This window comes from Schistocerca serialis, chromosome 8 (genome assembly GCF_023864345.2).
Source record: "Schistocerca serialis cubense isolate TAMUIC-IGC-003099 chromosome 8, iqSchSeri2.2, whole genome shotgun sequence".
Lineage (NCBI taxonomy): Eukaryota > Metazoa > Arthropoda > Insecta > Orthoptera > Acrididae > Schistocerca > Schistocerca serialis.
In genome coordinates, this window is record NC_064645.1 from 33,932,148 (window position 1) to 33,957,397 (window position 25,250).

The window sequence follows — 25,250 nt, forward strand, 5'->3', positions numbered from 1 at the left end:
CAGAGAGCATGAGCAATTCCGGAAACCTTAATAATTTGTATATTGTTTTGATCCTAATCTATTGTATGAAGTTCATTTCAATTACCCTATGCTATTTCATGTTGCAATTTTCATCAATATTAGTGTAGTAACTGAAAAAAATTTTCTACTTTTTTTATGATTTGGTACCTGGAATATTTTTCCGTAGAGGGTCTCACTATATGTAATCCACTTGATCTGCGGTATAAAGTTATTTTGTGTCGTTGCTTGTTAAGAGTCCTAAAGGATATTGAGATTGGCATACTGAGGTGCTAGAATGAAACCTTAAGCCTGCAGGTAACATATAAATGTGTTAGTATAGTAACTGGATTGCTGTAATGTACCAATTTTTTCCATTGTGCCATTTCTCTTTTGTAGGTACGTCAGACCCTCCACCAGAGAAGAAATTGTGTCTGGACAATGGATCTCCAGCAGGTAAAGATCTCATGGGGGTATTTTGTAAGAGCTCGTAGTTGTGTTTGCTGTGTTGATGGTAATGTCAATATTGTTATTGATCTGCAATGTGGCAGCTCTATTATTTCTGATGGCCAGTGCTTATTACGTCTGTGCTATAGGGTCATTCCATGTCAGTTCAACCAGGGACTCCAGCTCATAGTCTCAGATTTGACTGAAATTCAGTACACTAATTCTACCATGTGTGGAACACTCGTGTACAAAGTATTAGTTTCCCCTGCCAATTAGTTCCAGAATTATGACTTGTGAAAGAAGGTAGCGTGACCCGGAAATTGCAACCCGCATCTGGCAATCTATCTTCATACCCAACTTCAGGTCTTAAATAACTTTCGAACTATTCCACACAGTCCAGTGAAATTTTTATAACCCAGTAACATCCACTTAGAGAACACACTCTGTGAATCAAAACACCAACAACATATTTCTGAGGGAAAATAAAAAAATTCCAAAATGTGATTTAAAAAATGTAATACGTTAAAAGGTACATATTGTAGGTGCCCTCTATGCCAAATATAATTCACTCAAAAAGGGTATAAATTTTTTTGTGGTAAGCTTAATGTGGACTAAACATACACAGAACTCATCATGCCCATATCAGTCACAAACATTGAGTTACATGCACACAAAAATACAAAAATTTGAAAAATTACCTGAAAAACATGGATTTTCGAAGTGTGGTAGCACAAAAGGGACAAGTGGTATCCAAGCCAAATTTCACACACTTCATAAGTAGACCATAGTGATATATATCTCAAAATTTCAGCATGTTATTGCAAGACATTTGTGTACAATGGAAGTTGACAGATGTATTTGGTGATGTGGCCATTGTTCCACAACACAGTTCTGTAAAAACATCGTAAATTGTTCTGCCTCTTCTTATCTTCTCCCACAACTGTTTAATCACTAAGCAGTAACATATAGACAGATTGACACAACCTATCATTAATGTTTACTGCACCTTAACTGCTAAAAACCAGTCGATTGTGCTTCAAACAGAAGTTCTCCCACACTTTAGCTACTGTACTCTGTACATTGAGTGGCAAATTCTACTGTCTTCCTGACACTGTGGTAGGAACTGTAACTGTCATAAGAATATGTTCAAAAGGAATCCAACACCTGTCTGCCAAACGTGGCCAATGAAATGATCTTGCTGCTCCTGCTGGTGCCATGAAGTTCACAAGTACATCACCTTCTGCTTCACAGCACTCTGCAACACATCCTAAGTACCATTTGTCATCATAAACAGTAATAACATAGCAACCTGGTTGTATGTTGCTGCTTTTGCTTCTGAATCCTGAGTCAGACACACTGTGAAGACACATGTTGTGCATGAATCTATAGTTATAACCAGACAATCTGCACATTGTCAGAGTCCGCTGGAGGGAAGTGATGATGGCTCCCTGTGCCTGAAACAGTTTTGACATGTTCTGGTCTGCTTTTTAGCAACTCTTCGACTGATTTAACCTCATCTTTCGAAACATAGGATGATTGTATGCCAGAGATATTTTTCTGTACCCAGGTAAATAATTGAAGAGGTGTTAGAATGTGACCTTCTGCAGGGTGCTGCAGACTAGCTCGTGATGCCATGCACTTCAAGGTAGCACCAATACCATCACATACATTTTTACCATGACTCGTTGCGAAAAAATTCCATTCTGCGTGAATCTGAAAATCATGGTAATGCATGCATAAATTTTTGAGGCTTTTACAGTTTTTGTACTGACTAGCTGTCCTATCACTGAAGTATTTAGCAAAATGTATGTGATGTAGCTTGTTTTTCACATATGCCATGACAGTGCGAATGTGGGCATGGACTGCAATGGCATCATGAATTAAAGAGTCACTAAAAATGCACAGGATCATGACAGACACATCACCTGATTCACTTCTATAGTAAATCACAAATGGCTGGAGAGTTGCTTGACCGTTGTCCCAATGATATCCTTGGATGCCATCTTGAACTATAAATGCATAATTTTCAGAAAGTCTAGTATTACTATAATTTCATCTTATTTCAAATTATCCTTACAAAACTGGAGATAAGCCGCTTGTGCTGTTGCTGTGAAGCTGTGTGTGGTCAGTTTGTACTTTGCTTTGTTTCAAGACTTGTGTGATCCATGTGTGTCCATTGTTTATAAGAAACAAGTTCATTGTCATCCATAAGGAGTTCACCATACAGTTTGTTATTCATGCGTTCTGCTAGATTTGCCTTACCAGGACACTTTTCACACCTGTCTATCATGCACTGGTAGGAACTGATGTCACACACTAGCAGCTTCATTGCACCTTTGTAATCCAGACCAGACTCCTTTATAGCAGCAAACATCAGCTTAACATTTTGATGGGTCTCACATACACAAACATTGTGTGTGCCCCTTGCACTTGCAGGCACAAGCCATTTTGGCCGAAGACTGAAAAAAGACGATAAACCTACTTTGGTATTGGGATGCTTTTCCTTGAATTCTACATATAGTTCTGATATGTTGCATAGCAACAGTCTTTTTTGCATCTGTACACGTACATTTCCCATGTACACCGTTACATAGTCTTTTTTTCCAGGCATTATTCGGCTGTAATCATTTTCATAAAACTCCGACACTAGCACCTTTATTTCTGAACTCAATTGCTTACCCTGAGCCTGCTGAAGTTGTGGAAGCACTCCTTGAGTTTCTTTTATTTTTCTAGCTTGCTTTACCATATCTGTAGAAACATGAATTCCTTTGCAGTGTAATCAATAGACCAGCTGGAAGGTGCAAGGGTAAGAATAGCTACTTTTTCTGGCGTGTGGATATGGCACATTTTTCTTTCAAATCATGCACAATTTTGTCCAAATCGGAGCATTTCTGGCATCGTTTCTGTTCCTTTGGAGCAGACAGTTCTTCCTCTTCCACCAATAGTGTGTCAGCTATTTTGTGTTTTAATTCCATTTGAGCTTCTTGTAGTTTTCTTCTACCATAGCTGGGCCTGTCTCTTTTCCCATCTTTGTGTGTCTTCATGGGAAACAAACCAAGAGCAGTCGCTGAAGTATTTAATTGCTCATCTGCTGTGGTTGTAGGTGGCTGATGCTCTTCGTCACTGTCATGTAAATTATCAGAATATTCTTCATTTTATAGCAGTGTAAAACACTTGGAACATAACTTTTGTCCGGGTTTCATGTTAAGTCTCATGCACTGATTCACTTTTAATACTGATTTTATATCAGTTTCTCTGAGGCTTCACTTCACTGTCTTCTTATGAATCCGAAATGGATCAAAACAACTTCTTTGTAGGAAAGAATACTTATCCCGAAACAGTTTCATATGATGATAACAGACACTAAAGTTTTCTGGAGCCGTACTTCTTGTGCTCACAGGGTGTATCCGGAATCTTCATAGCAAAAAATCTTGGTCCGATTCATCCAGATCATACAGAACAAAGCGAGTGCCACATTTTGTTCCGTATGTTGTTTTATGACATTCAGATGCTTGTGCTCTACCAATACTGCAACTTGTTTGAACATAAGCACCACTAGTACATTCTTCTGCCTCCATACTGATTTTCCACAACAGTACTGACCAGTCTGAACTAGAATCTTAAAAACATGTGTAACCTGTATTTGTTGCTTGTTTCCTTTGTTGTTCCTGCCTAACAATGACTTATTCTCTCCCTGAAAACTACCATTATTTAACTTTCTGTTGCCTAATGGTTCCCAATAATTGCTACAGCTTTATCTGAAACAAGCTGTCTGCATCATCACTATTACTTGCTAAATCTTGTTAAAAGAAACGTAACCAAATACATCTCTGTCAACTTCCATTGTACACAAATGCGTTGCAATAACAAGTTGAAATTTTGACACACATTGTATTATGGTCTACTTATTCAAATTTTTGTTATTTTCATGTGTATGTAACTCTGTCTGTGTGACTGATATGAGCAAGATGAGTTGTGTGTGTGTTTAGGCTACATTAAGCTTACCACAAAAAAATTTATACCCTTTTTGAGTGAATTATATTTGGCATAGAGGGCACTTACAATATGTACCTTTTAATCACACTTTGGAATTTTTTATTTTCCCTCAGAAATATGTTGTTGGTGTTTTGATTCGTAAAGTGTGTTCTCTAAGTGGATGTTACTGGGTTGTAAAAATTTCACTGGACTTTGCGGAATAGTTCCAAAGTTATTAAGACCTGAAGTTGGGTCTGAAGATAGATTGCCAGATGCACAAGTCACAATTCTGGAACTAATTGGCAGGGGAACTTAAAATTTTGTGCATGAGTGTTCCACACTTGCTAGCATTGGTGTGCTAAATTTCAGCCAAATCTGAGACTATCAGCTGGAACATTTTCTCAAATTGGTTGAATTGACATGGAATGACCCTATGCAGGTAATTTTTCAAATTTTTGTATTTTTGTGTGCATGTAACTCTGTTTGTGTGACTGATATGGGCAAGATAAGTTGGTGCTTCCACGCGTAGATGTGGAGTGACAGGAAAGCATGGAGAGGATCAGATCTGCTCATGGTGTGGCAGCAGTGTGTTAGCAAGCTAACAGCGTTTTGCTGAAATGTGTTGTTGCTGACAACAGTCAGATTCATTTGCATACAGTGCATCGTATTATACATTCAAATCCATGAGGGGGGTGCTAGTAAATTTTAAGACAGATTTTGATGAATCATCTATATGAAAGAAATCTTATTTCACGTCTTGAAGACATTGCGCCCTTTGCCCCACAACTATAGCCAATGTTATGTGGTGTTGGAAGACGGGAACAGCTGACGCAGCTTTGTGAATATGTTGGCCGCAATTTTTCTCAAAATGATAGTTGACTATGACAAGGTCATCGAAACGTGTTGCAATAACTGTCATTTATTGCAATTTGGACCTTATGATAAGTACAAGTGTAATACACCACAAAATTAACTTCAGGCACAATCCAAAATGATAACATTTGCTTGACAATTATTTCTACTCCACAGAATTTTTTAAAAAAATTTATGAAATGTCTTTATGTGGGTTTGTTTGACCATTGTTAAGTTTAAATTACAATGCATAAGAAATAATTACTGCTAGTAAAGACAAGAAACTATTGTGTAATTGGTCAGTATGTTGTCATATTTTTTTGCTTTTAATGTAAATTATGAATGTAAACTAACTCGTTTGACATTACAGTGAGAGATTGCATTTATGATCCATTGAACAAATAAACAATTTCTGCAAAGAAAAGAAAAGAAAAAAAGAAAAAGAAAAAACTGTAGGAAATGCTGACTGATAACAAAAACCGCTTGTGTTTGTGCCTTGAAAATGACAGGGGTTTACTTGTCAAAATTTCGGAGTTGACTAATTTATCCAGCGGCATTCTTGAGATTTATTAGAGCATAGAACACACTGGTAAAAACTTAGCTTCTCCTTGGGCAAGACATTTAACATTATAGTCTGCATATTTTATAGGACACAAATTCGTAATCAACAAAGGCTAGGAAGTTCTCACATACTGTGTATGCTATTGATATTTTTACACATTTTTTGAAACTACAACTTTTTAAAACCCAAGTCTACATCGTAATACCATTGTCACTGCTCTCTGAGTCTGTGTCCAAACCATCTGATTGTAAATTTACATTGGTAATCCAAGGCTTATACCCATCTTCACACCCCTACCAAAGTCTCCTTCCTGAAGCTTTTCAGTGAGCCGCGCACAGTGTACCCATGCTGAAGGGGGGGGGGGGGGGGATGTCCACCCTCACCACATAGCTTTAGTCTGTGCCCAATTAATTCCATCAGGTTAAACTGGCAGTGACAGCCTTCGAAGCATGGATTGGTCTGTGAGCCACTTCTTGAAACTGACAGCACTCATTTCCAAATGATAGTCATTGCTGTTTTTCTTACACCTAAATATGAGTTTACTCTCAGAAATAAAACTATAAGAATAATTATCCGAGAATCTTTTGCTAGGGGAACTTTCAAACTGCGAGCATTATCACTCATTTTCCAGTAGATATTCCTGGAATGATTCTGATTCACCTGTGTTTCATCAAGGTAATACACTGTTCAACTACCGCCTTCTCTTGTATTGTGCATCTTTACAGGGTTTTAAGCTGTAAAAGTTACCTATAGGACACTGCAATTTCACTCATTATGTATATGTACTTAATATGTATCAAAATACTTGTCAGGGACTTTTTTATTATCTAATAAATGTTTATTATCTAATAAAAACCGCTGATGCAACCAGAACTGATAACGGTCTGGTAAGGATATACCTTTGACTCAGTTTCATACGTCATATTGAAGTTTTTTGGAAAGCCTGCGGCTGTCATTTGTTATTTAAATAATGTAACACTGCACTAGTTATGTATTTTTTCATGCTTAGAATGACCCATTTTGAGAATTTTTTATCTTTTTGAAGTGAAAATATTTACATAAGTATTTTGTGCATTGTTTGCATATGTGTTGTTCTATGTGTCTTGCACTGTAGTTGTCTTTTTGAGGTTATCAGGTACTGTGCCTCCTCAGTTATGTAGAAAACCACTTGCACGCAAACTATCACTCACGTTGTTTATTTCTGCAACATCACAAAAAATACGTATGTAAATACAGCACTTGACAATGAGAATAAATTCTCAAACAAGTTTTGTCCAGCATGAAAAAATTAGTAATTGGCACCATTTAAACCAAAATCATTTGAACAACACAAAGTGGGTGAAGGTGGCAGCCAGCGCTACAAGTGATGAACCGATGAAACATGCTGAATATGGTTTGACAAAGGTGTTAAGATGATCACAACGATCACGAAACTGTGCATGTGCAGTAGAGACAGTTTGGAAATGGTTGTGATTGTTCATGATATCTTTATTCGAACAGACTAGTTACTCCCATCAGCCAGTTGTTGTTGTTGTCACAAAAAGATAGACGGAACCAGATCAGGTCATTAGGGTGGATGAGGCACAAATACCATGCAGTTTTTTGCCATGAACTGTTAAACAACCAGAGCTGTCTGGGTTGGAGCATTCTTGTGGTGGAGCAACCAGTTCTCATTTCTCCATTATTCTGGCTGTTTTCGTTGCACACACTCGTAATTTCGTAACGCATCCAAATAAAAATGTTGGTTCACTGATTGTGCTGGAGAGTACACTGCTTGTAGACAATGTCACTGACATAAAACAAATCAACATATTTTCACTTTGGTTTGTACTTGATGTGCTTTCTCGGATTGTGGTGACTTTTGGGTTTTCCACTGGCTGGATGCTTGCTTTGGCTCTGGATCGTATCCGTAGCACCGACTCTCATCACTAGTCACAATTCTTTCAAGAAAATTTGGATCATTCTGCACTTGACTCGTATGTCACATATCTTAATACTCAAAAACTAACTCATCACAACTTATAGGGTTCTTCCTGTTGATATACAGTAATAAAATTCGACAAAAAGTAAGGCGTGACAGTACAAGTAAAGGAAAAAATCAGCAAACTGTTAATTTGTATTTGTATTGCAAGAAAAAATTATTTCTTTTGATATTTGATATCCGACATCAAACTTGAAATTAAAACAATCAGTAGTTCTGTATTCAGGCTGACTGGGTCACAATGGTAAAAGTCAAAACATCAGTCAAGGAATGATTTTATCGCTTATATGATGCATTCCAGAATTTATCCATCATCAGATAAACAGGTGTGATTAATGCATGTAGATATGATGTTTCAAGATAAGTGCAGTAATCGCTCTTGGATATCTGATGATGGATAAATTTGGAAATGCATTCTATGAGCAATAAAGTCATTCCTTGCCTGATGTTTGACTTCTACCATTCTGACCCAGTCGGCCTAAATGAGAACAATTGATCATAGTAATAATGCCCACCTGCATCCAGTATCACTTTGTCACATTTATATCAGTGAAATTGAAACATATACAAGAACCTTGGAATCCCTGGGACCAATATCTTGCCAGTATCAGTGTCGATAACAGGCAAAAATGGTACAATTCTCGTTTCCCAGAATGGACGACCTGTCAGTAGTTTGTATAGAACCCTCCATGCACGAATCCTACATGCACCTTGCCAATTTTTATACATGGGGTACCTTTTTGTAGGTAACTATCTTGATGAGAAAAATCTTAAAAACTCAAAACAAATGTAGCAATGTGTTGTGATTTCAACATTGACTTGCTAGACACAGAGGAACTCAACAGAGAAACATTCTTAAATCTAATCAGATCACTAAATATACATCATACTAACAATAGCCCGACACATGGAAATGCCTGTTTGGACAATATTATAGTTCATTTTTCAATAGACCTATATAGTGTAAGCGTTGTAGATGAATGTTTTGCAGATCATGATCCTCTACTCCGAACATACCAGTATACACAGTCAGATAAGATTTATAAGGTTGCAAATAAGAAGCCAAGCATAACGTGGGTTAGAGGTCAGAAAGAGGAATATGTTATTCACAGACTTCCTCAGAAAGGTAAACTGATGAATATGACACAGATCAATCGACTGTTGAAATTCTATTTAATAATTTCCTTAAGACATATACTGACTTACGGTACTCTTGCTCACCAATGAAAAGAAACAGTACTGAACCAAACAGAAAAGGTAAAAAGCTTGTTGGTACACTGATGACCTTACTAGTATCTGGGAAAAGAGGAAAAGATGCTTTCACTGGGAAAGATGCTTTCACTGTACAAAACATATAAAAACAATGGCAAATGTGGGGCAGAACAAAATGATACTGATTATAAAGACTACCTGAAATGTAAAAAAAAATTACAAAGCCAACCTTAAACTTGCCAAACAAGCTGTCTGTGAAAATTACTTAGAAGGAGACCAAAAAAAAAAAAAATACAAGGGTGCTTGGGATATCATAAAACAAGAGCATACCTCTTCCCAAACACAAGATGTTCTACTTGAGCCAGAAGAGTTCAATAAATATTTTACAGCTACATTAAATCAATTAAAATCAAAAGTTAATCACTCAGGCATACTAGCAATTGATATACTTGCTGATTATCTACCTAAAGGACATGAATTTCACTGGGACCCTGTCACACCCACAGATATAATAAATATTGTTAGAATATTTTGAAACTCGAAAAGCGTGGACTACTACTGATTGTCTAACTACACAATAAAAAGGACAATACACCTCATTTGCAATCCACTTGTTTTTATTATGAATAAATGCCTAGAAGTTGGAGTTTTCCCTGTCAGCTCAAAATTTCGTAGGTTATACCTATATACAAAAAGGGGGAAAAACACCTACCTCAAAACTATAGACCAGTGTCTATTGTACCAACCTTTTCCAAGATATGTGAAGCAATTTTCCACAAACAGCTAAACAACTATTTTGAAAAGTATGACCTTCTCTGTAATAGACGGCACGGTTTTCGACAAGGGAAAATGCATCCAGACATTAACTGCATTTAAAAATAAACACAGTCTCACTTGAACTTTGTGATCTGAGTAAGGCATTTGATTGTATCCCCTTTGACATCCTACTACCCAAACTGAAGTATTATGGTATAAATAATACAGAATTAGCAATAATCAGTTCTTATCTAAATAACAGGAGACACACTTCTATGAATAGTGTCACATCTGGTGTACCTCAGGGCACTGTCCTTGGTCCTTTCCTCCTCATTGTTGCAATTAATGATTTGCCATCTTATGTTGGACCTGAGTTGGTTATCTGCTATGTGGATGATACAACCTTAATCAGCACAGATTGAGATTTATCGAAGCTACACCAGAAATCACAGGACACTCTCACCTTAATACTAAACTGGTTCTCAGCTAACAAACTTCTGTGTAATCCAGATAAAACTCAGCAACTGCAGTTGGGATTGGCTAAAGAGGCAGAACCAAAACCCAAAAAACTGTGTGGAATACACATTGATTCCAAACTTAACTGGCAGCCCCATATCAAGCAAGTCTGCAAAAAGTGATCAGGGGAGTCCCATCTCATCTGGAAACTGTCTGATCTAGTGAGTAACAAGTATCTCAGAGCAGCTTACTTTGGACTTTTTCAGTCTCATCTACCTTATGGGCTGTTACTATGGGACCACTCATGTCATGTCAATGATGTACTACTGATGCAGAAAAAGGTGCTATGAATAATGTGCGAGGTTGGTCCAAAGGAACACTGCTGTCCTTTTTTCATCAAAAAGAAAGTAATGACAATGATAAATCTTCATATTTATGCATCACTGATATATGCTAAAAAGAACGGAACAAAATTTAATACTAGAGAGAACATACACTTTCATCACACCAGAAAGCAAGGGAATATTGACATTCCTGGACATAAGCTGAATCATCTTATGCCCACTCCTGATACTAAATCTTGCCCAAACAATCTCACATGCAGCTTCAGTTTCTATGTCCATGGATTGGAGTTTTTTGTCTACTGTGACAAACACACCACCACCCCATTTTCCGTTTGCCTTTCCTTTCAATATACACCTAAATTTTCCCCAAAAATCTCACTCCTATCAATTTCAGTTTTCAACCAGCTTTCTGTACCTAGTATTATGTGAGCTTAGCTGCTTTTTATGAATGTTTCAGTCTTTGGCACTTTGTTGCAAAAGCTTCGGCAGTTTACCATTAGGATTTTAATACTCTCACCTGTGGGAGGCATTTCTTTCGATCTTGTACTGATACTTCTGGGTTTCCTACAGTCTCCCCCTGCAGATCCAGGGGTTAGAAGAGGCCCGAGGTATTCCTCCCTGTCGTATGAGGTGACTAAAAGGAGTCTCACAAGTTTCGGCCTTTGTGTGATGGTCTCCTGTAGAGTTTGACCTCCATTTTTCAAAATTTTCCCAAAGAGCGAGCCAATTGGGGAAGGGCGCCTTACATGGTGCATAATGTCCATCATGCACAGAGACCTCTCACATCCTTCATCGACGTGGATCTGTACTTCCACTCATTCTCCAGCTGTCGGGCGAGGTCAACCTCCTAGGTGCCTTTTCCTCCATCCTCTATGCAGTATCGCTTTCTGCGCTGTCGACGATAATGGACTTCTTAGCTCGTTTGCGCGTGATATCCAACACAGTAGCCAGTCCGTTGTGGGGCCACCATGTACCCTGTTGGTTGTAGCCCCCTGACCACATAGGGATCGCTCTGCTGATGTCCTACGTATGCCAAGGAGTAGGTGCCTGTCACCCTGGGGCATCAGGACTCGCGGCAATGACCAATCTGCCAGGTGGCCTTTGCTGTGGCTGGATGGCGCCCGTGGAGAGGGCCCTTGGTTGGAGTGGGTAGTATCAGGGCGGATGACACGCCATGAAGTGTAGTACGTCATCTTTTGCTGGTGGTCAAACTCCAGCAGTCTCTAAGCAAGCAAGGTGTAACTTCAATGCCAAGAAATATGACCACAAATTCTATGGTGGAAAACGCGATCCCTCGATCTTTAGGGTGCCCCTGGCGAAAGACATTCCCTTGGTGGTCACCGGAAGTCACTGAGCCAATTAAAGAGCGTCAGCGAGCTCTACAGCGGCATAAATGGCATCCTTCCCTGTTGTTGTTGTTGTTGTTGTTGTTGTTGTTGTGGTGGTCTTCAGTCCTGAGACTGGTTTGATGCAGCTCTCCATGCTACTCTATCCTGTGCAAGCTTCTTCATCTCCCAGTACCTACTGCAACCTACATCCTTCTGAATCTGCTTAGTGTATTCATCTCTTGGTCTCCCCCTATGATTTTTACCCTCCATGCTGCCCTCCAATACTAAATTGGTGATCCCTTGATGCCTCAGAACATGTCCTACCAACCGATCCTTCTTCTGGTCAAGTTGTGCCACAAACTTCTCTTCTCCCCAATCCTATTCAATACTTCCTCATTAGTTATGTGATCTACCCATCTAATCTTCAGCATTCTTCTGTAGCACCACATTTCAAAAGCTTCTATTCTCTTCTAGTCCAAACTATTTACCGTCCATGTTTCACTTCCATACATGGCTACACTCCATACGAATACATTCAGAAATAACTTCCTGACACTTAAATCTATACTCGATGTTAACAAATTTTTCTTTCGTCAGAAACGCTTTCCTTGCCATTGCCAGTCTACATTTTATATCCTCTCTACTTCGTCCATCATCAGTTATTTTGCTCCCCAAATAGCAAAACTCCTTTACTACTTTAAGTGTCTCATTTCCTAATCTAATACCCTCAGCATCACCCGACTTAACTCGACTACATTCCATTATCCTCGTTTTGCTTTTGTTGATGTTCATCTTTTATCCTCCCTTCAAGACACCATCCATTCCGTTCAACTGCTCTTCCAAGTCCTTTGCTGTCTCTGACAGAATTACAATGTCATCGGCGAACCTCAAAGTTTTTATTTCTTCTCCATGGATTTTAATACCTACTCCAAATTTTTCTTTTGTTTCCTTTACTGCTTGCTCAATATAGAGATTGAATAACATCGGGGAGAGGCTACAACCCTGTCTTACTCACTTCCCAACCACTGCTTCCCTTTGATGTCCCTCAACTCTTATAACTGCCATCTGGTTTCTGTACAAGTTGTAAATAGCCTTTCGCTCCCTGTATTTTACCCCTGCCACCTTTAGAATTTGAAAGAGAGTATTCCAGTCAACATTGTCAAAAGCTTTCTCTAAGTCTACAAATGCTAGAAACGTAGGTTTGCCTTTCCTTAATCTTTCTTCTAAGATAAGTCGTAAGGTCAGTATTGCCTCACGTGTTCCAGTACTTCTACGGAATCCAAACTGATCTTCCCCGAGGTCAGCTTCTACTAGTTTTTCCATTCGTCTGTAAAGAATTCGTGTTAGTACTTTGCAGCTGTGGCTTATTAAACTGATTGTTTGGTAATTTTCACATCTGTCAACACCTGCTTTCTTTGGGATTGGAATTATTATATTGTTCTTGAAGTCTGAGGGTATTTCGCCTGTTTCATACATCTTGCTCACCAGATGGTAGAGTTTTGTCAGGACTGGCTCTCCCAAGGCCGTCAGTAGTTCCAATGGAATGTTGTCTACTCCGGGGGCCTTGTTTCGACTCAGGTCCTTCAGTGCTCTGTCGAACACTTCACGCAGTATCGTATATCCCATTTCATCTTCATCTACATCCTCTTCCATTTCCATAATATTGTCCTCAAGTGCATCGCCCTTGTATAGACCCTCTATATACTCCTTCCACCTTTCTGCTTTCCCTTCTTGGCTTAGAACTGGGTTTCCATCTGAGCTCTTGATGTTCATACATGTGGTTCTCTTTTCTCCAAAGGTCTCTTTAATTTTCCTGTAGGCAGTATCTATCTTACCCCTAGTGAGATAAGCCTCTACATCCTTACATTTGTCCTCTAGCCATCCCTGCTGAGCCATTTTGCACTTCCTGTCGATCTCATTTTTGAAACGTTTGTATTCCTTTTTGCCTGCTTCATTTACTGCATTTTTATATTTTCTCCTTTCATGAATTAAATTCAATATTTCTTCTGTTACCCAAGGATTTCTACTAACCCTCTTCTTTTTACCTACTTGATCGTCTGCTGCCTTCACTACTTCATCCCTCAGAGCTACCCATTCTTCTTCTACTGTATTTCTTTCCCCCATTCCTTTCAATTGTTCCCTTATGCTCTCCATGAAACTCTGTACAACCTCTGGTTCTTTCAGTTTATCCAGGTCCCATCTCCTTAAATTCCCACCTTTTTGCAGTTTCTTCAGTTTTAATCTACAGGTAAATGGAAATGTCGTGTGGCTAGGGCCTCCCGTCGGGTAGACCGTTCGCCTGGTGCAGGTCTTTCGATTTGACGCCACTTCGGCGACCTGCGTGTCGATGGGGATGAAATGATGATGATTAGGACAACACAACACCCAGTCCCTGAGCGGAGAAAATTTCCGACCCAGCCGGGAATCGAACCCGGGCCCTTAGGATTGACAGTCTGTCACGCTGACCACTCAGCTACCGGGGCGGACATCTACAGGTCATAACCAATAGATTGTGGTCAGAGTCCACATCTGCCCCTGGAAATGTCTTACAATTTAAAACCTGGTTCCTAAATCTCTGTCTTACCATTATATAATCTATCTGACACCTTTTAGTATCTCCAGGGTTCTTCCATGTATACAACCTTCTTTCATGATTCTTAAACCAAGTGTTAGCTATGATTAAGTTGTGCTCTGTGCAAAATTCTATCAGGCGGCTTCCTCTTTCATTTCTTAGCCCCAATCCATATTCACCTACTACGTTTCCTTCTCTCCCTTTTCCTACACTCGAATTCCAGTCACCCATGACTATTAAATTTTCGTCTCCCTTCACTATCTGAATAATTTCTTTTATTTCATCATACATTTCTTCAATTTCTTCGTCATCTGCAGAGCTAGTTGGCATATAAACTTGTACTACTGTAGTAGGTGTGGGCTTCATATCTATCTTGGCCACAATAATGCATTCACTATGCTGTTTGTAGTAGCTTAACCGCATTCCTATTTTCCTATTCATTATTAAACCTACTCCTGCATTACCCCTATTTGACTTTGTGTTTATAACCCTGTAGTCACCTGACCAGAAGTCTTGTTCCTCCTGCCACCGAACGTCACTAATTCCCACTATATCTAACTTTAACCTATCCATTTCCCTTTTTAAATTTTCTAACCTACCTGCCCGATTAAGGGATCTGACATTCCACGCTCCGATCCGTAGAACGCCAGTTTTTTTTCTCCTGATAACGACATCCTCTTGAGTAGTCCCCGCCTGGAGATCCGAATGGGGGACTATTTTACCTCCGGAATATTTTACCCAAGAGGACGCCATCATCATTTAATCATACAGTAAAGCTGCATGCCCTCGGGAAAAATTACGGCCGTAGTTTCCCCTTGCTTTCAGCCGTTTGCAGTACCAGCACAGGAAGGCCGTTTTGGTTATTGTTACAAGGCCAGATCAGTCAATCATCCAGACTGTTGCCCTTGCAACTACTGAAAAGGCTGCTGCCCCTCTTCAGGAACCACACGTTTGTCTGGCCTCTCAACAGATACCACTCCGTTGTGGTTGTACCTATGGTACGGCTATCTGTATCGCTGAGGCACGCAAACCTCCCCACCAACGGCAAGGTCCAAGGTTCCCTAGAGCACCCAATTGCCTTTAAGCAGCTCCTTGCCCGCATTCACTAGCTTATAAAATGACGGAAACAGGAGTGTTGGGAGAGGTATGTGTCACCATTGGGTGCCATACATCACCTTTCCAAGTCTGGACAAAGATCAGATGTGTCTGAGGATACCAGACCCCAACGAGTGTCCCTGGCATTAACATTGATGGCGTGTTATCTACTGATGCAAACGCTGTTACCAAGCACTTTCCTGAGCACTATGCTCTAGCCTCTCTGTCAGAGAGCTATCCCCCAGCCTTTCACACTCTCAAACGGTGGATGGAAAGGGAAGTACTCTCGTTGACTACACGCCACAGTGAACCCTGTAACGCCCCGTTTACAGAGTGGGAGTTACTCAGTACTCTTGCCCATTGCCCCGACACAGCTCCTGGGCTGGATTGGATCTACAGTCAGATGATTAAACATCTCTCGTCTGACTACAAGCGACATCTCCATGTCATCTTCAACTGGATCTGGTGCGATGGCGTCTTTCCATCACAATGGCAGGAGAGCACCATCATTCCAGTGCTCAAACCCGGTTCAAAACCCGCTTGATGTGGATAGCTACAGGCCCATCAGCTCACCAACTTTCTTTGTAAGAAGCTGGAACATATGATGTTTCGGCAGTTACGTTGAGCCCTGGAGTCAAGTGGCCTATTGGCTTCTTGTCAGGGCAGCATCTGCCAGGGTCACTCTACCACTGATAATCTTGTGTCCCTCGAGTCTGCCATCCGAACAGCCTTTTTCAGATGCCAACATCTGGTTGTCATCTTCTTTTGACTTACGTAAATCATACGACAGGACCTGGCGACATCACGTCCTTCCCACATTGTATGAGTGTGGTCTCCAGGCCCTGCTACCAATTTTTATCCAGAACTTCCTGTCGCTCTGAACTTTCCGTGTCTAAGTCGGTGCCTCCAGTAGTTCCCCCTCTATTCAGGAGAATGGCTGTAGGGCCGTCAGTCTCACCTTCTGTGTAGGCTGATGACTTCTGCATTTCATACTGCTCCTCCAGTACTGGTGTTGCTGAGTGGTGCTTACAGGGAGCCATTCACTAGGTGCAGTCATAGACTCTAGACCACGGCTTCCAGTTTTCAGCCCCGAAGTCGTGTGTCGTGCATTTTTGTTGGCGTCGCACCGTTCACCCAGAACCAGAACTTTACCTTAATGGTGATCCACTCACTGTAGTGGAGACATATTGATTCTTAGGACTTGTTTTCGACACCCAACTGACTTGGCTACCTCACCTTCGTCAGCTTAGGTGGAATTCTGGCAGCATCTCAATGACCTCTGCTGCCTGAGCAACACCAACTGGGGTGCTGATCGCTTTACGCTGCTGCAGCTCTGCAGAGCCCTTGTTCAATCCTGCATTGACTATGGGAGTCTGCTGTAGGGTTCGGCGGTGCCCTCACCGTTGCGTCTACTCTACCCAGTGCCCCACTGTGGTGTTCGCCTAGCGATGGGAGCTTTTAGAACGAGTCCGGTGACCAGTGTCCTGGTGGAACCGGAGTCCCTCCATTGCTGGTTAGGCGTGCACAACTGCTTTCCAGTTCCGTTGCACACGTTCGTAGTTCTCCTGTGCATCCAACTTACCGTCTCCTTTTCCCTACCCTAGCGATTCATCTCGCATGTTGGTGGCCCAGGTCAGGGCTTACAATTGCGGTTCGTGTCCGGTCCCTTCTGTCTGGACTGGAGTCCTTCCCGTTACCACCTCTCCTCGAGGTCCATTCACGTACACCTCCATGGTGTACACCTATGCCACAGATTCTTCTGGACCTTTCTCATGCCCCTAAGGACTCGGTTAACCTTGTGGCTCTCCGCTATCACCTCCTCCCGATTCTCGACATGTACCGGGGCCGTGAAGTGGTTTACACCGACAGATCAATGGCTGATGGTCACATAGGCTTTGTGTATGTTCATGGAAGACGTATTGAACAGCATTCCTTGCCAGATAGCTCTGAGCACTGTTGGACTTAACATCTATGGTCATCAGTCCCCTAGAACTTAGAACTACTTAAACCTAACTAACCTAAGGACATCACACAACACCCTTGCCAGATGGCTGCTGTGTTTTCATTGCAGAGCTGGCGGCCATATCTCGTGCTCTTGAGCACATCCGCTCATGCCCTGGCGAGTCATTTCTCCTGTATACTGACTCCTTGAGCAGCCTAACAAGCTATCGACCAGTGCTACCCTCGCCATCCTTTGGTAGCGTCCACTCAGGATTCCATCTATGCCCTGGAACAGTCCCACCGTCAGTGTTGTTTGTATGGACTCCGGGACACGTCGTAATCCCAGGCTACGAACTTGCCGACAGGCTATGTGGAAACTGTTTGTGGAGATGGCCATCTCTGAAACTGACCTGCATTCTGTCTTACGTCGTATTGTTTTCCGGCTTTGGGAGAGGGAATGGCATAACAGTACACCAATTATGGATTGTCTCCTTCTCGATGTTTCGGGCTCCCTTTTTGTCAATGATTTTGCGATTTACTACAGCTTTCAACAGACCAGCCTTATAGAACAATGTCATCGAGGAAGTCTCGGTCGCCTCCACCCGTGGAGCATTGAAACTGGCTTCCAATTTTCTCCCAGTGAGACTGCTTGTGTAAATTTTTGGTGTCGTATGGAGTCTTATCCGCCTTCCCTACATCTGGGCCCTGTTGCTCTTTTGTTCGCAGACATCGTCAAATTCTTGGGACTTATGTTTGGCAGAAAATTGTGCTGGTCTTCACACATTTCATATCTTTCGGCTCGCTGTATGCGATCCATCAACACCCTCCAGTTTTCTGAGTGTACCTCCTGGGCAGCAGACGGAGTGGTCCTCGTCTGCCTATATCGCGCCTTAGTGCACTCAAAATTGGACTATGGAAGCATAGTTTACTCCTCGACACGGCTGTCTATTCTTCGATGTCTAGACTCTGGCCACCACTGTGCATTGCGTTTAGCGTCTTGAGCTTTTTACATGAGCCCCATGGAGAGCCTTTACGCTGAGACTGCTGAACCTCCGCTGTCCAGTCGGCGAGCTGTCCTCCGGAGTCATTACACTAGTCGTCAGTCTTTCATGCCTGCTCATCTGATCCATGCCCTTTTTTTCAACGCCTCCTTGGATTTAGGATATGCAGGCCGCCCTTCGTCTCTACTACCAGCGGCAGTCCGTTTCCATCAACTGCTACATTCACTTTCCTTCAAATTTTGTAAAACTTTTTTGACAAATGGGGGTATGATGCCTCCTTGCCTTCGCTGCTGGCCCCCCAATAGTTTATCGTCAGACATTTGCTGCTCTATGTGCACGAATGGAGGATGCCATATTTATTTACCTAGGACATCTTTGCTGTCGCGAGTGCCTATTATTGGCGACACCCCTATTAGATTTTGGCTTCACGACCAGTGTTTGGTTTTTACTGCGGAGCTTGACACTGTTCTCCAGGCTGTCCAATACATCCATTGTCATCAGTGGATACAGTATATTATATGCTAGGATTTGCTCAGCTCTCTACTTAACCTCCAAGCTCTTTATCCTGTCCACCCTCTAGTCCACTGGATTCAGGACTGCCTCCACATGCTCCACTTGGGGGCATCTCTGTGGCATTCCTCTGGATCCCAGGGCATCTTGGTATACACAGAAACGAGGCAGCTGATATAGCGACAAAGGCTGCTGTCTCTCTTCCTCGGTTTCCTGTTCACATGGTTCCCGTTGTTGATCTGCGGAGCTTTTTGTGTCGTCATGTTGCTCTTTTATGGCACGCACGGTAGTCTGCACTTCAGGATAATAAATTATGGGACATAAAATCTCTTCCCTGTGCTTGTACCTGTTCCTTCTGGCCTCATCGTCGGTTGGAGGTAATTTTAACTAAACCCCAGATTGGGCACTGTCTTTTTAGCCATTAACATCTTTTTCGTGGCAATCCTCCCCCGCTTTGTCCTCATTGCTCTCAATCATGCTCAGTGAGACACCTTTTACTTCAGTGCCCCTATTTTAATCCACTATGCGCCTGTTTACAGCTGTCACCTGATAATCTTCCCTTTAAGCAGATGACGTGCTCAGCTGATCGTGCTTGTAAGTGTTAATCAGATGACATCGGTCATTTGAAGCTCTTTTCAGGGAAAACAAACCTCCTTCAGTAGCACTTTTATAAGATTTCCTTCCGTTTTTAGTTTCTCCCCTCCTTGAGTTCACTCCCATTATTACTGATATAAATTTCTGTTTTTACCCTTCACAAGCCGCAGAATGGGTGCTCACGACCGTAGCAATTTTGTGCCTTAAAACCATAATTAAAAAAACTCCCTTGCACGTCATTTGCCAGAACACGTAGTAAGTTACGCAACAACAGTCTGCCTGATACCAGATTACCCAATTTACTTTACCTACTCCTGTTTCACCAAAAAAAATTTATTAGTTTGCGATCGGTCCTCACCAGCTGCTTGGCAAAAGATTTTTAGTGCATGGTCAACTATAGCCTTGTTGGGATCCTTTAATCTGAACAGCTCCTTATACTTTTCAGGAGATGACTCCACCATTGACAACCTAACTCTGGTGGAGGTGCTCAACGAGCATGTAGACCTGTCGCCTAGTAGATGACCTGCGTTCTGGAGGTAGCCTGCAGTATTAGTTGCAAGTTGTCTTCCTGTTTTCTGAAATCTCTTCTCCCCATGTTCTTTATAGGTATTGAATTGGTGACTAAAATCGTGTTGTCACACATGAAATGATGGTGTCCTTAAAGTTAGTCTTCAAAATATAACAATTTGTAATAGCTTGTAGACAGTTTTGTAAAGTAAAGAGCCCCATTCAGTGCTTGTTTCTTGTGAATGACTCTTCAGTTTGTAGTTATTCTTCCAGTTGTGTGTGACAATGAGGAGGCTGAAGGAGTGGTTGTTGGAAACTAGATTTAAGTTTCTGTCGGAATAATTTGGTTTTATTTATTTTAACTGTGTTAGTTTTTTTAATCTTCCAGAATTTAGAGTGAAGCCCACAATTTCAGTTTACCAGATTCATTTTTTATTAGAAACAGAACAACTTATCATATGTGAGGGATCAACCAAGTCCTTACTACTTTCAAGTGCATTACTCATAGGACCGAGGAGCAAACCAAGATATCTGCTCTACTTTTGTAGAGTCTTTGTGTAGTTCTGTGTGCATGTTGGATGAATATTCTATGAAGCCAAAAGACTATCATTTGTTGAAGTACTGAATGCAATGTACCATTAGGAAATTAGGCTGGCCAATTTTGTTTATAGTAGTATTTCCATTCTTGTTACCACTCGTTGCTCAGGCTGGAGAGCTGCCACTTCACATCAGGTAGCAAGTCCTCATAGTGAAACAAGCATGCAAAATATGCTCTGTACTCTATACATGTGCATTCTGGCTCTTTAGGGGTAATGCACAGATCTATCTATCAGAAATGGGTGCAGTGAGTATTACAGTTTTACAAGAAGACGCAAATAACTCAAAATCTTGGTCATTTAGTAAGCTCAAATTGTTTCACTTCGAAGAATTAGCACAGCAAATACGAGTTTAAAGCTTTGAGATGAGCATCACAATTTTGTTATTTTATGTGCTGACTTGTATGTATTCATTATTTTCCAAGCCTGAATACACTTTCACAAACAAGTAATAGAAATAAACACATATGAAATAATACAACCAAACCAGAAACCTGATTTTGTCAGTATGTAGATACAAGATACAAGTGTTCACTATATAGAAGATTGTTTTGGAACAGGTTTATTAAAGTTCTAGCCGACAAGTTTGTGGCAGTCTTCAGTCACATAATTCATCCTCATTAAGGTGTCCCCATTCAACAAGATTTGTTTATCACCTTTATGTGCCTGACCTTAGTCATTTAAGGATCTTCAAAGTGAGGTTCGAAATGGGAAAGCCAGCAATAGTACCTACCTAAGTTCCAGTAATGGATCTGTTGTTAGTTCTCACCAGAGTTCTAGAAGATTCCTTTCTCGATGTAAGTCTGGACAGTAATCCTCGACAACTGCACAGCGTATGATTTAGATCAGAAGTTTGCTTTCTCCATTTGACATGTATTGTGATGGCCCTCTTTACATTGTTGTTGTTGTGGTCTTCAGTCCTGAGACTGGTTTGATGCAGCTCTCCATGCTACTCTATCCTGTGCAAGCTTTTTCATCTCCCAGTACCTACTGCAACCTACATCCTTCTGAATCTGCTTAGTGTATTCATCTCTTGGTCTCCCTCTACGATTTTTACCCTCCACGCTGCCCTCCAATACTAAATTGGTGATCCCTTGATGCCTCAGAACATGTCCTACCAACCGATCCCTTCTTCTGCTCAAGTTGTGCCACAAACTTCTCTTCTCCCCAATCCTATTCAATACTTCCTCATTAGTTATGTGATCTACCCATCTAATCTTCAGCATTCTTCTGTAGCACCACATTTCGAAAGCTTCTATTCTCTTCTTGTCCAAACTATTTATCGTCTATGTTTCACTTCCATACATGGCTACACTCCATACGAATACTTTCAGAAATGACTTCCTGACACTTAAATCTATACTGGATGTTAACAAATTTCTCTTCTTCAGAAACGCTTTCCTTGCCATTGCCAGCCTACATTTTATATCCTCTCTACTTCGACCATCATCAGTTATTTTGCTCCCCAAATAGCAAAACTCCTTTACTACTTTAAGTGCCTCATTTCCTAATCTAATTCCCTCAGCATCACCCGACTTAATTAGACTACATTCCATTATCCTTGTTTTGCTTTTGTTGATGTTCATCTTATATCCTCCTTTCAAGACACTGTCCATTCCATTCAACTGCTCTTCCAAGTCCTTTGCTGTCTCTGACAGAATTACAATGTCATCGGCGAACCTCAAAGTTTTTATTTCTTCTCCATGAATTTTAATACCTACTCCGAATTTTTCTTTTGTTTCCTTTACTGCTTGCTCAATATACAGATTGAACATCATCGGGGAGAGGCTACAACCCTGTCTTACTCCCTTCCCAACCACTGCTTCCCTTTCATGTCCCTCGACTCTTATAACTGGCATCTGGTTTCTGTACAAATTGTAAATAGCCTTTCGCTCCCTGTATTTTACCCCTGCCACCTTTAGAATTTGAAAGAGAGTATTCCAGTCAACATTGTCAAAAGCTTTCTCTAAGTCTACAAATGCTAGAAACGTAGGTTTGCCTTTCCTTAATCTTTCTTCTAAGATAAGTCGTAAGGTCAGTATTGCCTCACGTGTTCCAGTGTTTCTACGGAATCCAAACTGATCTTCCCCGAGGTTGGCTTCTACTAGTTTTTCCATTCGTCTGTAAAGAATTCGTGTTAGTATTTTGCAGCTGTGACTTGTTAAGCTGATAGTTCGGTAATTTTCACATCTGTCAACACCTGCTTTCTTTGGGATTGGAATTATTATATTGTTCTTGAAGTCTGAGGGTATTTCGCCTGTTTCATACATCTTGCTCACCAGATGGTAGAGTTTTGTCAGGACTGGCTCTCCCACGGCCGTCAGTAGTTCCAATGGAATATTGTCTACTCCGGGGGCCTTGTTTCGATTCAGGTCTTTCAGTGCTCTGTCAAACTCTTCACGCAGTATCATATCTCCCATTTCATCTTCATCTACATCCTCTTCCATTTCCATAATATTGTCCTCAAGTGCATCGCCCTTGTATAGACCCTCTATATACTCCTTCCACCTTTCTGCTTTCCCTTCTTTGCTTAGAACTGGGTTTCCATCTGAGCTCTTGATATTCATACAAGTCATTCTCTTATCTCCAAAGGTCTCTTTAATTTTCCTGTAGGCGGTATCTATCTTACCCCTAGTGAGATAAGCCTCTACATCCTTACATTTGTCCTCTAGCCACCCCTGCTTAGCCATTTTGCACTTCCTGTCGATCTGGTAGAGTAATTGATAAAGTGAGGTAAATTTTATGCAGTTGGAATTGGTCACAAACACCTTGGCACAATACAACCAATGGCATTAACAGTAAAATATACTTATTTGACAAGGGTAGAATTTCTTATCGACAGATACTGTATATTTTGCAGCTGTTAAATGGAGTACTCTGATGGAGGCGGAGATGATGTAGTGTTGTGCACATTTTCAGGTTCTATTTAGTTTTCGTGTGATCATCATCTCGGTTCTCACATTTTGTAGTGCTTCTAAAACTGGGGCACTGAGGAATGCTGTCAGATCAGAAACAGGGAACATTAGGAATTAAATTAACAACCCATAAATGATGTGGGCCACACAGTTGTGATTTGGTAAGACTAATGTTTATTCAGAAAGCAAACTAATAGTGAAAGTGGCCGTATTTAGAGTTACTGTTACACTCGAGCGCATATCCATTGGACACAGTTCGATCATTCACAATCTCATCCTGATTTAAAAGTCGAACATCCCACCTCATTAACTACGCAAAAAGTTGGAGTTCACACTAGGTGCGCGGCTGCTCACCGCTCAGAGACTAAGTCCCACGATACCACACAAAGCGAAATTTTCTAAGTCGTTTCACTTCCTAGCTGCCTAAAGACCGACAGTCCGCATTCACGTCTCAATCCGAACTGTGCCCTTTGGTGTCTCGACCAGAACTGCTCTCTGCCTGTCTCCGACCACGTTTCCCGCTTGCCGAACATCTTCGCTCAACTGACTAGCGCAGTTCCCTTTCCTGAAACCATCCATCTGATTGTCTACAGCTAATTGTACATTACTTTACATTTTAACATATTTAAATAATCAAAGCTTGACCACTTTCACATTGTAAATAAAGTAACAATAATATCCATTACATAATAAACATTAAAATCTTTTACATAAAACCAATACAATTTCCTCCTCAACTTTGAATGTCACGGCCAGTAGCCTTGCACTAATGTGCTTTCTGGTAAATAAATAAAGAGCAAAAGTAACTGTTATGTACTAAACTTTACGACAAATATTCTATTACGTAATGATTCAATAAGGTGTCATGCTGTCATCGTTCAATGCATTTTGTGTGAAGAAAATGATGATCTGATGCTGAACTGAAAATACTAATAATTTAAATTTACTATATCTTTTAAACAAATAAAGTTACAGATTTGATATTTACAACATTTGTCATTTTAATGACACTCTTCTGTATGAAATGTTGATCATTAAGATCGACTAAAGCGTTCAGATTTTAGCATTCATGTCTTTGTTACAAAACTTTTGTACTTCACTTTAACAGTAAATCCTAAACTTATATAGATATGATCAATATTCAAGTTTTATTGGGATCACCATGAAAATTTATGAAGGATGGTAGATTAAAATAACTGTGGCTTAATTTCCGGAATTACTACAGAATTAAATAGTTTGTATAAATGTTTCTCTTTATGGCCAATCTTATTTCCGCCATATTTAACACTGCTATGTCTCCTTGACCACAAAAGGCTTCTACTGGGTTTCCCTATGATGTACGTTCTCGTCTGTCTCACTCGCACACTACAGCGCTTGGACCTCAATAGACAGTAGACGCCTGTGAGTTTCCCCATCTCGTGGTGAATCTGCACCCTTTGTGGCACACGGTCTTGGATGACAGGGTTCGTTTCACAATTCCTGTAGACTAACTCTCTCGGCTATATACTTAAATGAGAGCGAAATGCTTGTTAACTCACAAAGTGTCACTGGAGGTATGGGGCAAGAAGCTGTGAATGGAGAAAACAGTTCTGCTATGGTTTTCCTCATT

The 25,250-nt window shown here is 40.8% G+C and overlaps 1 protein-coding gene across 2 annotated transcripts in view; it reads left to right on the plus strand.

Annotated features, from left to right (window-relative positions):
• The window catches only part of LOC126416189 (DNA mismatch repair protein Msh6), a 318,808-nt gene that overhangs the window by 63,156 nt on the left and 230,402 nt on the right, over positions 1 to 25,250 (plus strand). For both annotated transcript variants that reach the window (XM_050083772.1, XM_050083773.1), the window contains one exon: positions 397 to 453. In XM_050083772.1, coding sequence (XP_049939729.1) covers positions 397 to 453 — 57 coding nt within the window. The remainder of the gene's footprint in view (positions 1 to 396; positions 454 to 25,250) is intronic.